Raw genomic sequence first — 19,692 nt, 5'->3', positions numbered from 1 at the left:
AATTCTAAGTATTTGATCAACTATTGTCCTTTAAACTGTGGTCCAGGCTGGGGAGCATCCTTTTGTATCTCTGCAGTCCTTATGCAATCAGTGTAGGAGGACAGAGTCTGCAGAGAAAGGGTAAGGGCAGCATGTGCAAAGGCCACTGTAGGTGTTTCGTTAACTTGCCCGTGGAAAATGTCCATTAATGATTGAATGGGGAACAAGGTGAGGAGAATAATCAGTAGTTTGACTGGAGTTTAATTTAAGCAGACGCAATAAATATTGATGCACTCACAGAGTCTAAAGGACACTCATTTGTCTCCAGCAGCCGCAGAAGACAATGCTTCTGAAGTTATAAATTAACCCTTCATGTGAGAGGTGAGAAGCATGAGGTTTGTCAAGTGCTATTTGACCACTTTAAGCAGGGTCACTACACCTTCTCTCAGATTTGTGTGAAAGGGAAGAAGACTGTTTCAGCTGCAAAGAACACAGATGCCAGTAAAGCAGCACAAAGCTCCCTGGTGCCATCACAGCTGCACTGACAGAGAATATTGCCTACTTTGTCTGGGAAGATGCAGATATAGTGGCAGAATTGTCCCTCCCACAGTCTGGCTGCCACTGATAACATTAAATCCAAGGTTTCCACACCCCCGTCTTCTGCAGAGCTCCCCTAACAGGGGCAAGGCCTGAAGAGTGTGCTCAGATGAACTGTGTCCCCAGTGTAACCATGTCTGACAAACCACTCAGCTGCACACAAGAGAGATGGACAGGAACTTTGTACAGGAGCATGTGGGGACAAGACAAGGGGCAATGACTTAAAACTGAAAGAGGGGAGGTGTATAATAGATAATAGGGAAAAAGCCTTTACTGTGAGTGTGGTGAGGCCCTGGCACAGGTTGCCCTGGGAAGTTGTAAATGCCTCATCCCTGGAAGTGTTCAAGGCCAGTCTGGATGGAGCCCTGAAAAACCTGGTGTGGTGGAAGGTGTCCATGTCCATAGCAGGGGAGGTGGAACTAGATGCTTTACAAGGCTCCTTCCAATCCAAACCATCCTATGATTCAAATGCTGCTTTGTAAATCAGTTTCCCATGTTGTCTTCAAGTCTACATATGTGCAAAACAAACCTCACATGCAAACCTGCAAAGCTTGTAACAAAAGAAAAGCAGCAGTCATCTAGCTTTAAAAAACTGTAGTCTATAATTTCTTTTTTGTTTCTTTACTTTTACATGACTGAATGGGTGAAGAGCTTTTTAGGTTCTTACACTACCCATGTAGGCAATGAGGACATCACCAGTACATCCTCATGAGTGTATTACCAAAAGAGGGAAAATCTATTTAATCGAAGTAATTTTAACTTGCTTATCACTTCAATGCTCTTGCTACACAACACAACCAACCAGTGCAGCTACAAGGAGTGTTTTTTGAAGATGTCTGGGGTACAGTTTCTTAGTAAAAGTTCTTTATAACAAACTAGAGAACTGTGACAATTTTTATGCAACATAATCTTCTAAATCTGTTGCATATATTTGCATTCCCTAAATTGATAAAGGAACTATTTGGGTTTGGCAAATAATGAAGTTTTCCACATTTAGAACATTAGGGAAAATCACATTATTTTAAAGCTATTTTAAAAATCACATACACTTTAACTAAAAGTGCACCATGTAATGACAAGTAAGTGCTGACAGCATGAATCACATCTGCTCAGAGTGTAAAATGGAAATAAAATTAGCTCTGTATCTCTAAGCAAAGGGATTTATCAGTTCTATTTTCTTCCAGGAAATATCTAGCAGGATATTTTTATTATGGCATAGGTCCCTCATGACCTTCAGGTTTGCCATAAATTCACAAAGATCAATGCCAGTACAAACCACAAATGCTATTTCTACTGAGATACAAAGTTCAACCCCAACTTCCCTTTCCTGATCCTGTTATAAGCCCCTCACAGTAAAGCTAATCCCCATTTAGGGTGGTGCATTATCATACCGGGAGTGTTCAAGAAAGAACTCACTGGTTTAGGAAAAGATTCCATCTTCTTTAGAGATCAGAAGATTCCTTACAGAGAAAGGCAAAAGTCAGAGCTGTCTCTTACAGCAGCAAATGTTGTATATATGAGTATGTATGGTTACATTAGAGAACCAGATGACAGTGAAAATACCAGCATATTACAGAAATCACAATACATAAATAAATCACTTTTTCAGAAAACAACCCAGTAACTTATCCTTTGCACCCATCACACTCCTTTCTGAGCTATTGTATTTAGAGCACATAAAGGGCTTGTTTAACTAGAGGGAGGCAAGACTGGTTTATGCTATCTCTGCATTTTTGTTCTTAATCTGGAATATCAAATCTTTTCTGAGTTCTATTTTGTATTAGCTTCATGGTTTAATGGGCTAGAATAATCACCTCTATGGAAGAATATGATCCAAAACGGTTAAACATATTTTCACTTTCAGCAGTAGATGGACAGAAAATAGAGAACTGGTCCTTAGCACTGCTGAAAAGCATTGTGATCATGAACAAGGCAAATCCCAAATGTCCCAAACTCCAGTGAAGGCTGCAGCAATCAGAGCTGTGGCAGAGGGTACGGTGAGGTGGCTGAAAGGCGTTAAAGAACACTCTAGAGGAAAATAATAACCCGTTTGCTTTACACAGAATTATCTGCAGGCTCTCCCTGTTGGCACATGACAAGGAGGGGGTTGTTACCAACATCACACACTGCTGCTGCTCCAGTGGGACTCAAACCATTCACTGCTGTGACAGTCAGATGCTCCAGAAATCGTCAGTTCTACCCCCATGGGCAGCTTTTAGTCTCTGCAAAGGCTATACAAAAAAGACTTTGCCATCTTTTTGCTCCGGAGCTGAAGTCATCTGTTTGGCCCACATCTGCAACCTCAACAAGTCAAAGGCAGGTATTTCTGTTGAGGTGGTCACCAGGCAGAGCATCAAACCTCGAGATGGCTCCTCAGAAGCAGTGTTTGCTTATTCCCTGTGGAAAATTCATCTACTCTTGCCAACAGAGGGTACTGAAGTTTAATGGCACACATTTACCAGGGCAGGAAGCAGCACAATGCATTTCTGTGACACTCTGCAGAGTACAGACATGCTCTTTTCATCTTGCTCGAGTACTAAGTTCATTTAATAGACCTGAGTTAGCTTTTCCCTCTCTTATTTAACCAGATTAAAGTATCAAGGAAGGCGTTCATTTTCTGTCAATTAAATGGAGAGGATAATAGCAGCAGCATGAAACAGCCAGAAACCTAAACTCATTTCATTGCTATCTCCTTTCAATGCAAATGCTGTCAGGTTTTTTCTGTATAATGCAGTCCTGCCACTTCAGATGTAGCAATGTTTCTAATGCTGCCCTTAGCCTAGTGTTGGGTCTTCATAGGCTGAGACCAGGTTCCCAAATTACTCTCCATTTTTCTGTTGGCAATATAGAACATGTTGAAATAGTTCACAATTAATCACTCCAAATGTCTGTAAAAAGCCACCCAAAACCCCACATCCTTTAATTTTGACTGCCAAGACAAACTTGGTGAGTGCAGAGACCAAAGGGAAAGCAAGATCCCACAACGGGAGAAGGTTATTTTAAGTTTATGTCAAGCTGACACCCAGGGCTTATCTAAATATAGATTTGTCCACTGTAAACACCCTTAGTCTGCATTTAGTGCAGACACAAGCAGAGTTACTCAGCAATGACAGACAAGATTTGCATCCACACCCAGGCCCACAATAGCACTCAATCATAACCAATTCCCAACAAAATAGTTTGTGAGTTTCTGCATCCAAAGAGAAGCATTAATCAAGAAAAGCTTATCTCCTGCTGCTGGCAGCACACTTTTGCCATCTAAGCTCTCAAGAAGAGAAGCAAGCTCACCAAGGGGCTGCAGCTTTCAGGCTCAGCTCTTTTACTTACCATGGTTTGCTGTGCAGACACGTTCCTTGAGCCTCTGCAGTGGCTCACATGTGACAATGCAGGAAACAGCCTGTGCTGGGCAGGTGTGGGGCATTGTTCTGCCACTCAGAAATCTTGGCTTCCATACCATGGTTTCCTGCTTATTCCTGTCCTCCCCTTGTTAATGCTTGCTCTGCTTCTGAGCTGTCAATCCTTTTATTCTGCAGCATAAACACTGTGCAGTGCTGGACCCTCCATCCCAAGGTCTGGGAAACTCACTGCATTTGCAAAGAGCTTGGACAACTTACAATCAATAAATTAGCTGAAAACCTGCTTGATCTGACAACTACAATGTAAACATATCCAGTGTGTCCTGCCACTGCAATGTGATACTCTCTCCAAGTTCATGTGAATCATCTCCCCAGTGACTGTGAAGAGAACTGGAAACCATTGTCTGTTTACTGGTTATTGGAGCTTCCTTACCAAAAAAGTACAAACATAAAAAAAAACCACATGTCTTCACTGAAATAACTTGGGAACTCCTCTGTAACTTTACTGTAAACCAGACATAAATGTTTAACTGTACCTATGTTAAACTTTCTTTGGATTTTGGGCTCTGCTACTTGAAGATCTTACAGCAAAGATTGCCAGAAAAAAGGCTCAGAATGCTGTTTTACAGCAGGTTTGCAGCCCAAGTGTCAATGCTGTGCTCCTGTGCTGATCCAGAGGCAGAATTGTGCAGGGTCAGCATTTGGGATGGTTCCAAACCTCAGGGTAATAGCTGAACCTAGAGGGGGTTCAACTCTGACATAAGCCTCCATCAACTGCCTTACGTAACAAGATCTATCCTCAAAACCCTTGCAGTCTACTTCAAAATGAAGTATTCCAGCTTGTCCAATAATCATTACAACAAGTAATGGAAAAACTAGGAAAATCAGAAACCCAAATGTTCAGTAGGTAAATGTGTGTTACATCCCCGACCTGAAAACAGGACAAGGAAGGTTCCTTATTCTCACGTGACACTTCTAATGCCACATTTCCACACAGCAGGTCATGCACAAGGCCGTGCACAGCTCCTCTACCATTTTGTGAGCATCAGGATTTACTTTTGATTGCAACTCTCTGTGGCTTTTTCCCTATTTGAGGAAGACTCCAGAAACTTGTCACAAATAACACTCCTTACCCAACATGGCCATGACATTTTAACAGTCTTGCAGAGGACAAATCAGGCATCTGGTGTATCCCGCTAGCAGAGCTAGAATCATGCAGGAGCACCATGGTCATTAGCATCAACAGCTCATGACCATTAGCATGAACAGCTCTTCACAACTGCTGTCAATATTCAGAAACATTGATTCAACATTTGAACAAGGCAGAAAGAGTTTCTTTGCAGCAGCATTTGAGCCTTGGACAGTTGGTGTTATCCTTATTTCACAAGGGATGCTCGTAACACTTCCCAGTACAACAGGCTAAAAACATGTATAAGGCAAGGAGAACACTCCTCTTCTGCAAAGTGCATCTATTGTGCACCGGTTTCCTTTAACCCACAGAATTCCTGGGCTCAGAAACAGTGGATGAAAAGGTCTGTGCATCACATATCCAAGCAAGACAGCAAATGGCAAATTCCTACCAGTGTGTTTCAGTCCATGCAATCCCACCTTGGAACCATGAAATCATAAAGGTTGGAAAAGACTTCCACAGCTGAGTCCAAGCTTTGACCAAACACCACCACGTCAACTAAACCACAGCACTAAGTGCCACATCCAGGTGTTTTTTGAGCACTTCCATGGATGGCAGCCGTAACACATCCCTGGTCAGCCCAGGGTTCCAATGCTTAACCATCCTTTCAGTGTAGGAATTCCTCCTGATACTGAACCTGGATCTGCCCTGGCACAGCTTGAGTTTATGTTCACTCATCCTATTGCTGGTTGCCTGGGATAAGAGGCTGACTCCCACCTGGCTACAACCTCCTTTCAGGAAGTTCAGAGCAATGAGATCTTCCCTGAGCCTCCTTTTGTCCAGGCTAAAAAACACCCCATGACAGCAAGAGCAGGAGAGAGAGGCTGAACCACCAGCCCAGTGACTTCAGTCTTAAAAAACCCAGTGCTCTCTCACACATAAACAGAGCCCCAAGTGACTGATTTAGATGGCATTCAGACAGTGTCACTGGAGAACTTGCAAGTGGCTCACTCTAATATGCACAGACAGGTCTGCTTTAGAAATTTTGTAGCATGTTAATGTCCAGTCTAAACTCATTTGGACAGTTTCTAGCTAGGGGCTGCTTTGATCCTCTTGCCCCTTACAACAGCTGAACCTCAAAAACTTTTGCTTTTTGGTTAGCAATTAGCCCACTTACCACATCCAATGTAGAGAGTAAAGCCTTGTCCTTGGATTCACAAGGCTTTGGAGAAGCTACTGTTGTTATAGCTGCTTGGTTTGGTTTCTTCTCCAAGCTGACTCATGTATTAAAGACAAATACTGACCACTCTCAGCAGGAATTCAGGGTGCTTCCTGAAAGGAAGGAGTCCTGCCTTGAACTGTGGGATTGCACAAGTCAGAGAGTGATACGAGACCAAAGGCCAAGGCTCGGCAATGGGGTGGGATTTTTGGAGGGTTAAGGCAGGGCTTGGACTGAGCTTTTCAGATTCTTCTCTTAGGGATGAGCCTGCCCCAGAGAAAGGTTATTCCCTCACTGACTCATGGGCATTACTTTTACGTAATGGAAAGTCCCTCAAATGAGGATTAGGATCTGCAAGGATATTAAAATGATCTGTGAGTCTTTGAGGCAAAGAAAACAGTGTTCATTTAACAAAAAAATCCAAAAACCTTCCTTACTTGACGATACTTACCTGCACATTTCATAAACAGTTGAAACACTGGAGAAAGTTTATTTTAAATATCTCTACACAGGCTTGCAATTTATTTTTTACACACAAAGCATCCCTATACAGTTAATACTTGTGTAAACTGACACTTGAATTTCCTCTTCCATTTTCTTACTGTTGTTTTCTCCTCTCCCACCTCCCCATATGGTCACTAAAGGAAGTCACTAGAATTTGACCAAGAATCCAACTGGTACAGACTTCATATGCAGTAAGATGGCATCCTAAACATCAGTTAAGGTTTCATAGGAAATGCCATTGCTTCAAGTTGCAGAAATGTTTTTTCCTTAAATATTATTTTATATATCCACCACTAAGGAGAATAATCTTAGAGGAGATGTACCCCAGTTAACAGAGTTGAAGTAAAACAGATTTAAAGTGATGAATTGCAAATTTGAAAATGTCAACAGTGAATTAAAGCTGCATTTGCAGAAGACAATTATTTTCCTCCAAGGGAAGTTTTCTTCTTCAGGTTGACAAACCACCTTAAGTTTCTACAGTCCAGAGACGGAAAACATCCTTAATGGCTTCCGCTAACCTATCTTTGAAACCGTGCAGTAATTATGTAACTGCTCTGGAAACAGGAGAGGAGCAGCCAGGAGCCCTGCCTCTGAGCAGAGCTTGGGAGGGGAAAAACAAACAAAGTCTTTGCTGAGCCCTTGCTCTTTGTTGAGACTTCCCCCACCTCAGCCTTAGGCCAACTTGGATTACAAAGCTGTAGCAAGTGTCAGGCTTTCAGTGACTGTTCTATTTTTGGGGATTTGTTGTGGAAGAAGAAAGTGCAGCCTGAGCGCCATGTGAGCAACTTAAATATGAGGGCATTAACTGCCAGGAAAACAGTTCCCTGGCTCCTTCTGCCCCTGTGGGAATAAGGCTGCTGTGCCTTTCACTGAACTCTCAGATCTGAGGCTTGGAGGAGGCATTCACTTTAGAAACCACTGTGACATTTTCAAAAAGGTGTAGATGCCATAGCTAATTTCACAGCCCACTCATCCATTTGGAATTTGAAGCCAAACTCAGTCCTCATTTCTGCCCTTCTAAGTCCAAAACAACTTCACTGTAGATATTTCATCCATGAGAACAAGAACAACAGCTGACCCACAATATATAGGTAAGTGCCAATTTCAGTCCTCAACAAATCCAAGTGTTTTTGGAAAACTCACCAAAGGTTGACTGATGTTTGCTGAATCACATCATAACAGATTACTTGCAATAATAAATTTTAATTAAGATCAGGTGACAATTCATAAATGCAAGTGGCAGTGCTGTTAAAAAATAAAAACATTACAAGCATTTTGTTTTTTTTTCTTTTTTCAGAACAGGTTTTAAACCAGGAATTTGGAAGAAAGGAAATAGCTGAAAAGTATCTGCGAGTATGGAAGTTGTACTGTCAGCAGCAGATGACAGTAGAACTGTCTCAAGTTCATTATCGTCTGTAAAATACAGGATGTTTGTACCATTAAAATTAAAACTGTAAAATATAGTTCTGCACTGGCAAAGGAAAGGTTTTACAACATAGCTAAAATGCCATAGGGACCAAAGAACAAGGTTTGTAAGATAAGCAAGTAGTAAGAAAATAAAACTGGCAGCATGTTAGCAAAAATCCCCCAAACAACCAAAACCCACCAAAAAATCCCCCAACCACCCCAATGAAACACCCAAATTAAATAATGAAGGCAAGAGGATTAAATATATTTTCATGACAGTATAAACTGTTCAAGATGTGAATTCTGTAGCCTGAAAGATTATCTCAGTCACAACCAGTTCTAACTGTGTAGTTTATTCAACATTTAATGGCTTGACCTTGTAAATCTTTATCAAATCTTGAGCAAACATTTCACTATCATGAGGCGCCCTGACTCTAATCAGTTAAACATTAGCACTTTGGGGGGAAGAAACTGGTTTCCTCCAAAGTTGCCTTCCAAAAGGTAACCTGGGATAACAGAAACCTTTTTATGATTAACAGAAACACGAAACTGAGAAATAGCTTCAGAATCAGGATGAGAGTTTTGTAATGACTGAGTAAAGTGAAAGTATTTGGAAAACCCCAAGCTCTTTAACTGCAGCAAAAGTTCTGTGATCTGGCTCATTTTCTGTTAGAAAACAAGCTGAGCTTCCCCCTCACTCTAGGCCATGCAAAGACAGGTATTGTGCCACTGGGTGTTCTCCTCACCCTTGTTATCCCTCTGGTGCACACCAACTGTCTTCATGTATGCCATAATGATCCATTTCATTATTTGAACTAACTGGTAGGACATTATTGGCATTTCTAAGCCCATTTGCACATGCATGTAGACTTCCCTAGGGGAAAAAAATCCCTAGGAAAAAAATAAGATTATGCTCCAGACAAGCTTAGCAAGGTTATTGCTGTCAAGAGACTGTGTTCCCATGAATATAGGTAAGATTTGAGCTAGAATTATAGTTAGCATAAATTTTAATGCAAAGAGCCACCATTTCAGTTAGGTGGATTCCTAAAATACAGCATAAAAAAAGAAGCCAAAGCTTTCTGGTGCAATCTTGATTCACACAAACTCTTCTTGCAATAAATTGTCCCTTAAATCAGGGAGGCTGCTAGAACAAATGCACAGCATTCCTGGGAGTATCTCTGGGAAGTTATTGGAATGTTTAATCTAAAAAGGTTCCCCTCTGAATTCAGGCATTAATTTCAATTGCATAGTGTCAATATATATATATGTAATAGCATGGGATACTTTAGTCCAGACAAAATTTTTGAAAATAAATTGAATGTCTTTTTAAAATATAAAAGAGTTAACTTGAAACCCCTCAATTACCTTCAGAAACTAACAGCATAAAAAATGTATTTAATGAATACTCAAGACAACAGCCAGACTAATCCTAGAGTGCCTTAATAGTGTGAGGAATGCAGTAATTTTTAACAGGTTCAATTCATTGGTATGTTGTCACAGCTAACACTTGTTTAGGACAGAAAACCCAGGAAAATAATTTAAATAAAACTTAGGAATCTTACTGGTTTCTAAGTCTGCTGTATAAATATCTGTGTGCAGGAAAGGTGACTAAACAATTTAAAAATTATGCAGAACTATGTCTTGATGACCAAAAGCAACACAAAATACATTAAGTTTAAATGCCTTAATCGCTTTAATCATTCATCCACAGAAACTCATTTCTAGCTACAGTTTCTGTGGAAATACAGATTTTGCAAATCTATACCACTGCAGCTAGGGATTTCATCATACTCAGGAAATTTAATTTCTCTTTTGCCAAGTCTGCTCCAGCTTCCACTTATCCCCACTCAGCTCCCAGGGTGGATGGAGGAGGGCCCCATGACACAGCTCCCCCCAGATCCCACAGCCTGGGATCCACCCAAGGGCCCAGGAGGCCCCGAGGGTACCTGGGGGGTACCTGAGCCTGGTGCCACCACCCCAGGGCAGGCAGCTACCCTGAAAGGGGAACAACACCCAGGGGGAAGTTATTTAAAAAAAAAAGTTAGAATCACACGATATTCTGAGTTGGAAGGGACCTACAAGCATCATCAAATCCAACTCCAAGCCCTGCACCCCAGAAACCACCCCCTGTGCCCAAGAGCGTTGTCCAAATGCTCCTTGAGCTCTGTCAGCCTTGGGGCCGTGACCACTGCGCTCAGGAGCCTGTTCAGTGCCCGACCACCCTCTGGGGAAGAACCTTCTCCGGATATCCAGCCTAAACCTGCCCTGACACAACTCCAGGCCACTCCCTGCCCCTCCTCTGACCCTCAGGGGGAAGTTGTGACTGCAGTGAGCTCTCCCCTCAGCCTCCTCCTCTCCAGGCTGAACTGACCAAGCAATGTGAGCCCTGCTCCTGGCACAGCTTCCCCTCTGGGACCACCTCCACATCCCTCTCTTGGACACTCTCCAATAGGTTTTGTATCTTTCCAAACCATCCGATGTTTTTCATATCAAAACAACAGCAAAAATTCACATACAAGTGATCCAAAACAATTTGCCTAATTTGGTGATGCAGATGAGCAATCTGCATATTTCAAAGAAAGCCAGGTACCAATCCCAGCTGAACTGAAAACTGCTTCATTATTAGCCTTAATTCTTTCCCCTGCTAGAAAATAAGCTGAAGCAGGTAGCAGTGTTGAACAGCTACAGGAAAAATCAGGTTGATTTTTAGGAAATGTGGAAAAAAAAAGTCACAGCAGATCTTAAATTCCCATCTCAAGGAGGAAAGATAGAAGTATTTATTCTTGACCTCTTCTACATTTAGTATTTGCTGTTGACAGACAAAATAGCGTTAAAATTCACTAGAAAAGCAGTGAATTTTACACTCTGCTTCATTCAACACTGTCAAAAAGCACTCAGATGCAGCATGGCAAGAGCCCAGCTCACCACACTGCTTTTCACACCAGCTCGAGGGGGCCCTCAGTGACAGGAGGGAAGGCAGTGTGCCTACAGGGACTGAGGGGAAAGGAGCAGTGTACACTTAAATTCAGCCCCAAAAATGCCAGATGGCCACACCACAGATACCTGAAGACTCCCACAGATCACTGCTCTGGGTTCATTAAATTCACACACCAGGCTATGTTCAAGGCTTAAGAGAATAAAACTACAGGACATGGTGTAGAGCATTTTCACTGATACACAGAATTTGTTACACAGATGACTCTCATCAACAGCCCTGAGGCTCAAAAGCCTCAAGGTTCCCATCTCAGACCTTCCAATTGTACTTACTGTTTTCTGCATCCAAGTGAACTAATAGTCTTTACTAATCTTTATACATACCTTCCATGTCCATCTGGGAAATGCAGGACTGACCTCAACCTCTTCTGGCTGCTGTAGGATGGCTGTGCTGTGTACTTGGAAAGGTACAGAACAGACTCAGAAGCACGTGAAACAGATTGACATCCAAGCCAGCACCTTTACATTCAGCAAGGATTAGACTTACTAAAATTGCTTGCTGTGCAATGCATCATTCTTTCTCTCACTCTCAGCAGTTACCAGGATTTCTAAGTTAACCCCTCCAATGCTGGGAACTTGCTTTCCTTTATAAAAGGGTACAAGCACTGGAAGAAATAAAAAAGAACCATCTAAAGGGGTGATCACCTGGATGAGGCAACCTGAACTTAAACCAGCAATGTGTCCTCTCTCCCTTTTTCTCTGCTATTCTTAAAGTGCTCAAGTGGCTCACTGCTGTTCAGACAAATGTCAGAAAACAAAGGACATGCACAAAGAGAACATCAGCTCATTCCCCCAGTCCCCAGACCCACCAGCCCTGGCAGCCAGGGACAGGCAGAACTGCTTGCTCAGCATGTGCAGCAGGGCCCTGAGGGGAATAAAGGCCTTTTAAGAAACACTGCCTGTGCTCCAAGGGCAGAGTAACTCGGATCAGCCAGGTTAGCATTGGCTCAAATACACCCATGGCCTGGTGCCCAGCAATCTGCAGCCATCAGAACCCAAGGATTTCACTGGTCAGGATGGAAGAGCACAACTCCATTGCAGGCACAATGTGCTGACTTGAGCAGAGCAGCAGCCACAGAGAGGCCAGAGCAGCAGCTGAACAGGACAGAAACAAGTGGATTCAACCAACAAGTTTAGCAACACTCAAGACACTGAATACAGGATAAGGTTAAGTAACTCTGAGACTTTCAGATCTAAACCCAGAATCTTGGCAAAACAGCCAGAAACAGCAGGTAATACTTAGACAAGCTACTGAGCATGCCACAGGTGACCTCTGTGCTTAGTTGACAAATGAATGCACACAATAAAAAAGAAACATCAGAAACATCAAAAGAGATGGCACAACAAAGTACTCACAAAATTTACACAAATACATACAATCTATAGTTTACATTGGCTCATGTTCTAAAATAATTAAATATAATAACTGATTAAGGTTTTAGTAAGAAAATATGTCAAAATAGCAAAAATGATGGTGGATTCCTAAGACAGATCTCCATTAGAAAATAACTGAATCCATCAATCATAGAATGGCTTAATTGAACAATCAGGTGTGACTACAAGACAATCAAGAAAAGCTGAAAGACAACACCTGATACCATGACCTTTACTACAAAGCAATAGCAAAAGCACTCTTTTCTGAGCTACAGAATACGCAGCACAACCCTTAGCATAGGCAAGGAAACACTTTTTTGCCTTCTCTCCTTCTCACAGTTGATATCAGGTTAGAGAAACAGCTGTCCTGCCATGTACAGCTTTTGACTCAGAACATGTAGGATGTTTTTCTGTAACTTAGTACAAATATACCTCTCTGTTCCTATGAACTGAGAAAAAATGGTAAGATGAAACTCTATTATTTTCCTACTCCACTCCACCCTCCCAAGGAAAAGTACCCTCAAGGTAAGGAGGTCAACTAAGACCAAAAATACTTCAGCTTTTGCTGTGGCAAACAAAAGCCTGAATTCCCATGGAAGGCAGCTGTGAGAAGTTAAACAGACATGTTTAATTCAGAAAGGTACTCTGGAATTTCCCCACAATAATAACTCAAGAAATACAGCTCCGTTCTTCCAAGACAGAAGCAAAACTGATGGAGTCAAGCATGCTTTGTACTTTGAATATCCACCTAATGCAACGAGAGGAGCACCTCCTATGCAAACTTTATTATGTGCACAGGTTATGTATGCCCCAGGTTACACACTCAGACATTTAACACAAGGAATGGCCCAACCAGAATCAAAGACAGTAAAAACAAAGACAAACATGCAACTTTCTCTGACCCCTGGTTCTCATTTTTCTTCCTCTTTTTCCCAGGGCTGACAGGCTGACAGAGAAGGAAATATACATCCACCCAGTAGTCTTCCATACAAGTAAATACAAAAAAATCAAGTGTTTATTGGAAGTCTGCATGAAGGCACAGATGAACTTGATTACAGACACATTGTAACAATTACAAGTATATGTAAACACCTTGAGATATACAAAAAAGCAATAATACAGCTAGTACAGGAACAGAGTGTAACCTGCTAAAAAAACCAAACCTCTTTATATCTGAGGTTCTTACAATAAGCTCTGATCCACACCAACACAGTGAATGTTCTTGAAGTTACCACTTGGATTCAAGCTCAACAAATCTGCACTTTGGCCATTGTTTGATCCAAATTCTAACAGGCTTCCTTCACTAGGATCAGAAAAACATAGGAACAACCAGCTAGACACCCAACCAACCTACAATGAGGCTTCATTGATTCTCTAACTACACAAGAGCAATCACCAAGGTACTGAAATTAAATATAAGCTTCAGAAAAGCTCAAGGATGCTTGTTCCACTTGCATTTGAGGAAATTGCTGTATTTCTGCAGGAAAGGAACAGTCTACAGCTGTCAGGTGATTTTTTTTCTTCCTCCACAGGAGGCTTAGATTTCATCTGAAACACCTGCCAAAACAAAAGTCAGCAATCACAAACTAAAGTGCCTTGGACAGCTTAGGTTTTACAGCTAGAATTAAACATTTCAGTTTTTAGACACAGAATTATGTTTTATCATGAGAAAACCCACCTTTGCACACAGAAGACTACTTCCAATATTTCTGGGGAATTGCTTTTTGTGATTTTTTTTTGGTTGTTGTTTTTCAATTAGATACCAACACCATAAACTTGAAGAACTGCAACACAGCATTTTTTCAATGGAAATCACAAAAAATGCCCCCCCACTCTCCCAAAAGAGTTTTAATACAGGCCATCTCCAGGCCTAGCAAAAGAGCACTCTGAGCAGCAATTTTACTACAGGGACACAATTTTCACAAAGTCAACCTTCAACCATCTGTCCTAACTCTCCACTCCTCCTCTACAAAAGCTTTATAACCTCTGGAGCCCCATTCCAGCAAGGACAGACTCCCATCCAGGTAACACATGCAGAATAAAACCTAACAGAGCTATAGCATTTCTTCTGACCCTGTGGCCACATCATCCCAGGTGAAAGATGAGGTAGTACTTTTCTTTGGAGCCCAGCTAGCAGAACAGGCACAAGCACTCTTCTCCTCAAAGTAGCAGCAGCTGCCTGTAATGCAGTGCCAAACTCCACAGTTTATCTCCTCTTCAGAACACACCTAAAATCCAAAACCAGCTGCTTAGAAAAATAAATCATTATTTATGTGTGAGCACACACTCCCACTCAAACTGCACCATAAAGGCCACGGTCTGTCATGTTCAGTGACTTCCTCCTGTCCACACAGTGGCATTGACTCAAACTCTGCTTGTACTGGGACTCATGGGTTTTACCCAAAATTAACATGATGTATCCTGAGTACTTATTATAGCAAGGTGTGGAATTTAAAATAATTCAAAATTTTAAGAACCATGATCCAAATAAAAAAAAAAAGGCTGGGAGAGGAATTCAGCTCCTCAGGGAACAGAGGAAATCAGATTGTCTCTATGCATACAGTCCATTTGGTATTCAGGGGCTCTGTTGGCTCTCTCTTCAAGAGGAGAGATCTTTCCTCTCAAGGAGGTTGTTGTAACATATGCATGTATTATAATTTTATAGCTTACACTCATAAACCTTCTGGTTTCTTATGAGATGGCTTGAACTGGAGAAATATGCTCTGCATAGTCCATGCTCTGTAGACTCCCAAGGATCAAAAAGAAATAGACTGCCATGACTGAAAAAAAGGAAACATCAGAAAGAGTTGAACAGTATTAGAATTTGTACTGCTTGTAAAACTAAGCATTAGGATCAAGAAAAACACTGTAAAGCTCAATCAAGATCCCTGGCTGCATCCTCTTAGCAAAGCAATAATTGACACCGAGGATAAGACTGTGTTTCTTTGATTGCAAACTATTTAAGGCTCTTCTATTTGTCTCCATGATCAGTTTCCATTTATTTAACAGAATCCATATACTCTCCTATCAGCAGTGCAACTTGCACACATACCAGGAAACCTTCTCATTTTCATTGCTTCCAAGACTGCAATTTTCATTCAGCTGAAGTGCACAGGGATTCCACCCAGGCAGCTGGATTCCTAAATGAAAACATTTTAACAGGAAAGGAATCCTGTTCTGCTCAGCTCCAGAACAGCAATTGCCAATAGAACAGCACTAACACTTTCTGGAAAAACTCTGATGTACTTTCTGCCCTTGGGAATATGCTCTCAAAAGAGTACATGTAATTAAAACAGTCTTATCTGGCTTTTAGCTGAAGACTACCTCCGAACAGTCCCACCTCTTCTTCCAAAGAACTTCTGTGGAACAAATCGTGGATAAAATAAACTCTTAATGCTCTACAGAGTATCAGCTGCATTCCAGTGTCCAAGTCAGATCCCTTGAGAGAAAATACAAAAAGAATTGTATTGCATGCTTGATTGTCAGAGAGGAAAGCACTGCTGAAAAGCAGATTTTATTTTTTTTCAATCTTTAGCTGTGAAGGGTTATGCTCACAAAATGCTCCACACAGCTAGAAATTGCTTCTGTGGACTTACACAGCTAGTGACAATGCAGTGTGCAACTGAGAGGCGTTAGTGATGAAAAGGATGTCAGAAAACCACCCAGGTGCTTCTGAGAGAAACAAAGCACTTAAGCCCTCATAGTGAGCTGGACCTCACTGTCAAGTGAGTTTCTCCAATCTATAGATCTGATAAAATCACAGCTGCAGAATCATAATTCATGACTATAATTCACAAGGAAAACTGAAAATCCATTTACATTTATTAGGAGATGGTTGTGCACAATTTCTCATCTTATTCAAAAAGTCTACAAATAGAGTTTAACACTTCTGATTGCAAGCAAATGTTTGTTCAACGTTCTTAGTTCGATAAGGCCAATTTAGTGCCTTTTTACACTTTCAAGGTTTAGTATACATTTGTCAGTTCTTTACTTTCTTCTGGTAACAGTCCCACTGGAACAGTAAGGAAAGTTCACTAAGACACTTTATAACAGCAGCTGAACTTGGGTTACACAAATTCAGTTTTGGAATATGCTTCAAATGTAAATTATTCTAGGCAATTTTCCATTTTGAGATCTTAAAACACCATCAAAGGCTCTTCCTTTTCCACCCACATTTGTGCTACCACCACCATGAGATTGCCCTCCACAGAGCCATACATCCAAGGATCTCAAAGCACTTCAGAAAGGAGGGCACCATTTCAAATTCTGGGATACTTGAGCTGGAATCCTACTTAATAAAGAGTATATTTTTTTCTTCGTCTTATGTTTACAAAAGGACAAGCATCAAACTAAGCTGATCCTGTCTTGACCTTAGTCCCACCTCTGACTATCTGTCACTTTCTCCCATTCAATCCTATCACTTATTCAGGAGCTCTGCTTAATTATAATGCCCAGAGCTGAGATTCCTCTATGGAAAGCTGAGCATCTGCTATGGTCAATTATTTTCAGGTGGAAGCAGCGGTCAAATTTTAGGTCTGCCACAATCTTGAGAATTATCTGACTGGAGAGTAACTACCATAATTAAAGTAATGTAATTTGATAATGCACTTGATCCCATATTGGTTTAAGAAGTGTAATAGACTATATTTGCATTTCTCTAAATTCTCTCAGAGCTGAAACTACATAGCTACGGTGAAGAAATTCTAATTTTGCCTTAAGCGGAACATTTTACAACATTATTTTAACTTACAACTTTGATTTAGAGCACTATTTTCATGAGGATTTTCAGTTTGCAATTCTGACTGAATAGGTGAGCGGTAAACATGACATTATATGTACAAGTGTTAGTATACTACCAGAATGCTGTACTTCCTTCTTAAAAATGTCCTTAATAAAGCATTAAGCATGTCAAACAAACTTTTGTAAACAAAAGATAAATTACTCATGTTCTGCTCTGATTATAGCCAGATACATATTCTCATAAAATAAACATTCTCTTGTCATTTTCCATGGCCCACATATCCATATATATGAGGTAAACCATTTAAAATTATCAATACTATATAAACCCCAGTACTCAACAGGAACCTCAGGAAAAATGTAACCGAGTAGGATGTCAATATCAAGAAGTGACACTTTGTTCCACTGCAAAGTGAAACCAATTTATTTGTGCTAAATGAATGGAAAGAATGTATTTGGAATACATTTCTTTATACATTGTACCGGCTTAGGCTGCTAAATAAGCATTCATTAGTGCCATGTTGTGCTACTTTCTTGTACTCTGTTTCTACCAAGCAATACAAAGTTTTGGCTGTTAAGCCAAACGAGCTATGATGATCTCGTTTTCTAACAGACTTTTGAACATTTAAAATACCTGTTCAAACTTTGCTTCAGGGGAATCACAATGAATATATTTTAACAAGAAAGAAATTATCATCAGCTGTTCTCTACAATCACATCGCCTTCTGCAGCAAAAAAATCCAAGAGCACACACTTGAATCAGCTCTCAGTAACCTGTGGGCAGGACCACACTCCCCTACAGTCACTGTGACAGGGCACACGGTATGGGCAGCTTACAGGTTAGCAGAAATGTCAAGTGACATCATCAAATCTTAAGGTCCACAAATTGTACATTCCACAGACTCCAACAAGCCAGTTCCCTCAGTGTAAAGTTCTGACTGTACCATGTGTTTGAGGTGCTTTTAAACAGGAGAAGTACAGATGTGTCCTCTGTGAATTAAGCTTATTTGCTACAAAATACCAGAGAGCTTGTGTCTTGGGCACTGATCAGGGTGTCTGACTTACTTTTGCACTAGAAGCTGATAATTTAAATGACTGAAACATAGTGCTGATCTTCCATAAGCTTGGTAAACACTGTAATATTTCAGAATTTATCATGTAGCCCATCATGCCTTTCATTTTCTGCAAATTGTCATGAAAAAATATAAAAAGGTATCCCTTTAATTTTACAAACCTAAAAGCCAGGAAAATGAAGCTCTGGAGCCAAGCAAAACGACATAATGCCGTATTACCAAACAGAGTAGCAAATGTTCCAGCCAGAGAATGGACATACATGTAGTTCAAGTAAACACTGATGGAAAACTTTGTTAAGTTAGTGTTGTAGACCCACAACACTGGCTGCATTTTATACAAACGTTTACAACACAATTAACAGTGAAGCCTATATAACCTCAGTGCAAATAAGTCAAATCCAAATATGCCAAGTAAGCCTTTGGCTTTTAGTAAACTGCTCCGTGTTATGAGTCCACTTCTGACATAGAGACTGCAGAGCACATGCACTAAGGCTGAGAGGAGGGATGCACTGAATGCTGGAAATTGGCTGCCTGCGATGCCGCGCCTTGGCCCGGAGGTTGCACGGGTGGTGGAGGTGGTGGCGGAGGTGGCTGCACTGGGGTCTGCGTGTTTGGAGAAGGAGGAGGAGTGGGACGTTTAAATTTGTCGGGGCTGTTACTTCTTCGTGGCGAAGGCCTCTGCAGAACAAATATTGAAATTATGTTTAACACACTCCTGAACAATATTAGGTGCAAGTCCTCTAAGCTTGGCAAAGGAAAACAAAAAAAAAAAAATCACACAAAGAAGTCTGAACAATTATGTGGGAAGAAGACATTTCAAAACGTTGCAGGAGTCACAATACAACTTTTACATAAAATAAATGTTCTTCTGAAAATGGAGTAGCAAAGGAAAGGGGAGGTACTCTTGACATCAAAGAGAACATGCATTCCTTCCTGTCAGCTTGCAGGAAATGAACGAAAGACATGTCCTGCAGATATGTTTACCCATGATGACCAGCAACCTAAAAAGAAATGAGATGTGCCTGCCCAACCAGCAGGTGCTGAGGAAGCCTTGACTTCATGCTGCTGGCATGTGAGGTACCAGGATGTGGTACCTCAGCGTGGGTGGGAAAGCTTTGAGCATCAGAGTCTGCCCACAATCTCTAGCTCTCTGAAAGACTCTTAGCCCACACACTGGAGCAAAACCAAAGCATAATACAAGTTGCTCTTTGGAGAACAAAAAAATATTACAACGCTTTGAGCTGCAGGAGTGAAGCAGTTGTTAGAGAGACCCCCTCAACAGAAACCACAGATTTTCAACAAGTGGTACATTTAAATGAA

The 19,692-nt window shown here is 41.1% G+C and overlaps 2 protein-coding genes across 3 annotated transcripts in view; both read right to left on the bottom strand.

Annotated features, from left to right (window-relative positions):
- Positions 1 to 11,954, bottom strand: part of SLC16A9 (solute carrier family 16 member 9) — a 33,323-nt gene extending 21,369 nt beyond the window's left edge. The window contains exon 1 of the mRNA XM_030951689.1: positions 11,510 to 11,954. The gene's annotated coding sequence lies outside the window, so the exon portion shown is untranslated. The remainder of the gene's footprint in view (positions 1 to 11,509) is intronic.
- Positions 11,955 to 13,546: 1,592 nt separating this feature from the next.
- The window catches only part of CCDC6 (coiled-coil domain containing 6), a 51,115-nt gene continuing 44,969 nt past the window's right edge, over positions 13,547 to 19,692 (bottom strand). Inside the window, exons 9-10 of one of the 2 annotated variants that reach the window (XR_004060826.1) lie at positions 15,230 to 19,050; positions 13,906 to 14,116 (exon numbers count right to left, since the gene is read on the bottom strand). Coding sequence is in view for 1 of the 2 variants with exons in the window: in XM_030950810.1 (XP_030806670.1) it covers positions 18,859 to 19,050 (192 nt within the window). In the remaining variant the exon portion in view is untranslated. Of the gene's footprint in view, positions 19,051 to 19,692 lie in introns of both variants that reach the window. The other variant, XM_030950810.1, reaches the window with a different exon arrangement.

Source organism: Camarhynchus parvulus, chromosome 6 (assembly GCF_901933205.1).
Source record: "Camarhynchus parvulus chromosome 6, STF_HiC, whole genome shotgun sequence".
NCBI classification, from domain to species: domain Eukaryota; kingdom Metazoa; phylum Chordata; class Aves; order Passeriformes; family Thraupidae; genus Camarhynchus; species Camarhynchus parvulus.
The sequence above is the reverse complement of the archived record's forward strand: the minus strand, read 5'-3'. Positions and strand labels throughout refer to the sequence as shown.